Here is a 6,000-nt window from a genome sequence, read left to right as displayed (position 1 = left end):
GTCGATACCTTGCTCTATAAGCTAAAGTTCGAGTTTTGTTCCAATTCTTTAAAAATGACCCCTTATTCACAAAGGTCGTTAATTAGAATAAATAGCTCTTATGAAAGTACTAAAAAGTCTTTTGCATAAAGAGCGAGGTACTGATTAGGGCGTGACCCCAAACATATACGTAATATTTTCTGTTCGTTTTAATTTTTGATGTTGCTCCTTACTTTTAGTTGAAAATCTTGTTTTTTTTTTTATTTAATTTCTGGTCTTTTTCTTTAATAATAGTGAGAAATCCGGCACCCCATCCCCCCCCCCCCACACCTACCAGAAAAAATCTCCCCTGAAAACGTCTGTATACTTCCCAATACTATATAATAACATTGGGTAAAGTTCATAACTTTCAGCCCTCCCCCCGGGGACTTCGGAGGGATTAAGTCATCCTAAAGGACATAGTTATCATATTTTCGACCATGCTGAACAAAATGGCTATCTCAAAATTTTGATCGGGTGACTTTGGGAAAAAATGAGCATGGGAGGGGGCCTAGTTGCCCTCCATTTGTTTTGGTCACTTAAAAAGGGCACTCGAACTTTTAATTTTTGTTCCAATGAGCCCTCTCAAGTTATTCTAGGACCACTAGGTCGGTACGATCAAACCTGGGGAAAAAAAAAAACAAAAAACAAATAAACACGCATCCGTGATCTTTCTTCTGGCAAAAAATGCAAAATTCCACATTTTTGTAGATAGGTGCTTGAAACCTCTACAGTAGGGTTCTCTTATACGTTGAATATGATGGTGTGATTTTCATTAAGGTTCTATAGTTTTTAGGGAGTCTTTCCCTCTTTTTTCTAAAATCAACCAAATTTTCTCAGGCACGTAACCTTTGATAGGTAATTTTAAACTTGATGAAACTTCTATATTTGAACTCAGCATTAAAATCTGATTCTTTTGATGTATCTATTGGTATCAAAATTCCGTTTTTTAGAGTTTGGTTACCATTGAGCCGGGTCGCTCCTTATTTACAGTTCGTTACCACGAACTGTTTGAAAGACTAATTTGACTTCCTTTTTGTTCATTTTTGATTTATTGAAGTTCTTTACCTTTCTTTGAAAAACTTGTTTTGTAGAAATTTTTTTTGAACTTAAGTTCTGTTCATTTTTATTCACATAGTCTTTTCCGTTGAAAAACAAAATTTATCTCTTTCGCTTTTTTCTATAAGAATCCATAGTTTAGCTCGCTATTTGTATATTGGAGAGACTTTTTACCAATGTTCAATCATGCACAAACAGTATCGTTTGATTTAATTTCATACCTCCTAAGCTGACCTGAAAAAATAGCATTCCCTAAAAAATGGTATATATGCTCTTTGATAACCTGGATATACTTACACTCTTTTTATTTATTTAAATTATATGAGCATAAGTAGTAGGAGTAGTAGCCCCAAAAGTTTTAACTTAATCCCCCGAGTCGTTCTCGACATATTGTTGAGGTGTCTTATTGGCAACCATACCCACAGTGTCTTTTGAGTTAGTTTTAAAGCAACACTTAGTTTTAAAGCATTAAGAGCCAAATACATAATTATGGGGGGTTGACACACCCAATCTCCCTAGAGACATTGACAGTTACTGGACCACTCTACTATGCAGAAAGAAATGGCAGTCTGTAGATTTTAACAGAATTTTTGAAAGCAATAGTCTAGAAACGAAGGCTACTTCCCCTCCAACTTCTTTTGACTCTTTAAAAAGACACTAGAAATTTTTTATTTAGTTCAACATCCCCCTAAATATTCCTTTAAAACTTCACTTTAATGCTCATAGTTTGCGTAGTAGCAATAGCTGTAGTAGCATTAGTAGGAGTATGCGCATAGCACATTTGATTTCTTCAAACTCCCCTTAAAAACACTCTGTAAGTTAAGCTTAACACAGCAACCGTTCCTGAGGCATTTTTGATACTTCCTCTTGCAAACCTGTGTGGGCATAGTTGGGGAATAGGCAGTAGAGGAAGAATGATTTTATGTTCGACGTCGCTTGTTTAGTCAGTAAATGAGTTTTTTTTGTATTGAGTCAGGACCTAGCTCATTTTTGCACAAATCAGGACTCACCGAGTATTGTAGGGAGTCAGGACCTGATTCGTGTTTTTTTTTCTGAGCCAAGCCATAAATTGTTCTTTAAGTCATCCATAAGATGAGACTTAGTTTGTTAATACTATGAATCATGAACGTAGACAAGGCTCTTATTAGGGAAGGGTCAATAACAAAATTATTACCTGATAGTCTGAATAGTAGAGCACAAAACCTCAGGAAAACTTGAGATTTCAAAGTGAGGGGTTGATTACCCCCCCTTCCCCTCACCCTCCCTGTGAACGTTGCCCCATTGACTCATAAAATAGCTTGTCTTTGCTGAACAGAGTTTTCGGGTCAAGACACGATCCTGTTAAATTTTAAACTTGTTTTAAGACAAGCTGTTGTATATGAAAACTGGAATATAGGCATATGTTTCCATGCCTATTTTGTAATTGGAAATTTTGTAATCCAAAAGTAGTTTTATAAATTAAAAACTAGTCACAAAAAACTGGCTCACGAAAAGAATATAAGAGGCCCTTGTGGTAGTTTTATGGTTATTCCTTGCTAAGGACGTAATAAAACATTATGCTTATGGTAAGTCTTTTCATGTTTCCCAGTTTCTTAAAGTAATATTAACGAAAATTTTCTAAAAGTATAAACAACATACTCCTTACATGGGTAGTATCATTAATTATTATGGTAGATCCAATGAAGATGTAATTAAGCGAATAGCAAAAACGCAGGGAATCTTTCTCCAGTTGAAAAAAATTCAAGTTTTGCTCTGAAAAGGAAGCATTTGCAAGGCTAGGGAGTACTTTTAAAATGTTTTCCAGGGACATTGTCTAAGAGTAATTTTACCTACTCATTTTACCTACCGTATATAAAACAATAAGCTCTACGAAAAATGTGGTTTGGTCCTACTTTCTAGGGCTACAATAAAAGAAAGGTTTTTCGGCCACATTTTATAGATGAAAGAAACATATAACCAAAATTACGATTTTTAGTCATTTATCTAGGGGAAAACAAAACAGAAGTTGTCTCAGCATGGATAATAGAACATAAGGAACTCTTTAAAGGGAACTAGAAATTCAACGGAAGGGCAAATGTTTGAGGATAGATGGGAGGGAGTAAAGAACGTACAAATTTTTAGGGGGGTGGGGGTAATTTTATTTCTGATGTAAATGAGAGAAGTTTAAACGGTCCCCTAGCCCCCTAATGTGCAAATAAATGCCCTGAATTGGTATATATAGGGGTGGGGGCTAAAACTCGTTTCTGACAAAAATTATTATTATATTCATAAAGAGCATAAAAAAAGGCATAGAGTGGTATATTCACTTTAGCTGTAACTCAATAATATGATTTGGTAAATATTTACCCAAATTAGCGTGCGCATTCAGTGCAGCAGTTGGCAGGTAATAGTAGTATTAGCAGTTGTCGTCGCAATTTCAGTTGCAATAGCAGTAGTATTAGTCCTAGTAGTAGCAGTAATAGTTATTATGGCATGCCGTATTACGCAACCTAACATAGTTACCGGAATAGTCAATTCGTAAAAAAATGTTTTGTTTTTAAATTAAAAAATCTCTATTATCTAATAATTAAAAAGAAGTGTAAAAATAATATTGGTGTTTACTCACTGCAAAATCAAGGCATTAGCTTAAATTCCTAGGTCTTCTTTACGTATAACTTTTATTTAAAATTTTTAATTTAATATCTAGAAAACAATGAAGTTTTTCAACAATTAAACAATTTAATTTCTTATCGTTTTTGAAGAAAATTCAGGCAATCTGTCCCAATTTCCACGGAGAAATACCCCTCTTAACGGAAATATCCTTTGGACAATTCAATTCCGGTTAAAATTTACACCGGACAATTACTCTACACAACTCCACGCGTAAAATTGAGACGGAAAAGAGAAAGCAAGACAAATAAAGATAATTTTGCATAGCAATTCTGACAAATTCCCTCAGAGTACAATTCCCCTGACAAGTTCATCCCCTGGAAACTTCTCTACCCATGGGATATTCCCCCGTGGCGAGAATTCCCCAGCAGAAAATTCGTCCCCCACCCGACAATCTATGAATATTTCCCAATAACAAATATTATGAGTAAACAATAGCCAAATTTTATAACTTAAAGACCTTTCCCCTTGAGCTAGGGGGAGAGGGTTCATGTTATATCTAAAGACATTGTTTTTGGACCTCTCAACTATGATGAACATCTCAAAACTTTGACTATCTCAAAACTTTGATCGGAGAATTTTGGGAAAAAAGGGCTAAGGGAGGGTTCTAGTTGTCCTTCAATCTTTTAGGTCACGTAAAAATGCACTAGAACTTTTAATTTCCGTTCAAATGAGCCCTCTTCCGATATTCTTTGACAACTGGGTCCAAACGATCACCCTCGGGGAGAAAAAAAAAACAAGCAAATAAACACGCATTGTGATCTTTCTTCCGGCAAAAAAAAGAAGAAAATTCCACATTTTTGCAGATAGGAGTTTGAAATCTTTTTATTTCCATTATTCATAATATCTATATCTATCTCTATATATATATATATATATATATATATATATATATATATATATATATATATATATATATATATATATATATATATATATATATATATATATATATATATATATATATATATATATATATATATATATATGATATTTTTGCTTTCCATATTCGATATATCGATATCGATATTTCGGATCAGTGTTTTGCTATCTCATGAATTTGTCGAAGTTTAGTAACGCAAACGGTAACTAAAGGGCATTTTGTATATTTTTTGGTATTTGTTAACAATCCAGTAGTCACACGAGAATTGTATTGCAAGAATAGATTGGCATTACCCGGTACTTATATGAAACGCTATATAAACAAAGGGTTTCTCACTCTGAGAACTATATTTAAACTTAAGTTTTTTGGGGTTTAGGGGGGATAAAAGGTTAGGTTACGTATTTAATATATGCTATGCTTTAACCTCACCCATCCTATTTTCATCCTATTTTGTTTTATTTCATTAGCATTAACGAAACTTGACTTATCGTGTGACTACTGGATTCTTAACAAGTACCTAACTTTTTTTTGAATTCAAATAAGATAAAATCAAACAATAAAAATAAACTTTGATTTCATTAATGAATATAATAAAAACCCAGATTTGGAATTAATCGGGCTCAGGAAAAGAGAAAAATAAACTACTGGCTATTCGAAAACAGCAGCATGTTAATGTTTTTCCGTGAGAGTCGGTTCCGCCATTCAGTGATAATCTGATCAGCCTTGGAAAACACACTTTCAGAAAGGGCATTAGTAGCGGGCACAGGCATGAATTTCATTGCAACTTCGTAAAGGTATTTTTGGGACCCCATAGCATGATACTTCCACCACTTGAGTGGACAAGTTTCTCTCGAAATTATTAGTTCCATATTGAAAGTTTGCAGAGCCATGATATGTTTGGCTGCTGTCGAAGCATGTCCTGCATTGACTTTAAGGACTTCTTGGGTGAACCCCACACACTGGCTCATTCTTATACGACTGCATCGCAGGGACTGCGATGGTACTTGTATTTTCTGATCGAGATTCAGCAGCCAGTAAGGCCAAATCTATCTCGTTTGCAATTTTACTTTCAACTTGTAAAAGATCGTCAGGTGAAATATACATATTCTTGAAACGCGGGTCAAGATATGTGGCAATTGCGAAGGGTGTGACTTGACATAGGCCTAGAAACCTAAAATGCATTTTATTCAGCAAAGAATTTAGAAGCTCATCAGCCACATCTGAGAATCCACCAAAATCTACCTGAACAAGGTGGCGTCTCAAAATTTTAGACAAAGGCAGGAGTTTCGAGATCGAGATGGAGCTTTCAGAAGAGACCTCAATATTTGCCTCTTCCAAGGGTGTAAGCACCGCAATCACATTTGGAATAACACTCCACTCACTATCAGTGA

The 6,000-nt window shown here is 34.8% G+C and overlaps 1 protein-coding gene across 2 annotated transcripts in view; it reads left to right on the top strand.

Moving 5' to 3' along the window:
* Window positions 1-2,536: 2,536 nt before the first annotated feature.
* LOC148954717 (uncharacterized) overlaps window positions 2,537-6,000 on the top strand; it is a 38,684-nt gene continuing 35,220 nt past the window's right edge. For both annotated transcript variants that reach the window (XM_089086704.1, XM_089086706.1), the window contains exon 1: window positions 2,537-2,642. In XM_089086704.1, coding sequence (XP_088942830.1) covers window positions 2,634-2,642 — 9 coding nt within the window. In that variant the 5' untranslated portion in view covers window positions 2,537-2,633. The remainder of the gene's footprint in view (window positions 2,643-6,000) is intronic.

Source organism: Artemia sp. Qi Xiang Cuo, chromosome 3, assembly GCF_049724085.1.
Source record: "Artemia sp. Qi Xiang Cuo chromosome 3, ASM4972408v1, whole genome shotgun sequence".
Lineage (NCBI taxonomy): Eukaryota > Metazoa > Arthropoda > Branchiopoda > Anostraca > Artemiidae > Artemia > Artemia sp. Qi Xiang Cuo.
This window is presented reverse-complemented; position numbering and strand designations above follow the sequence as displayed.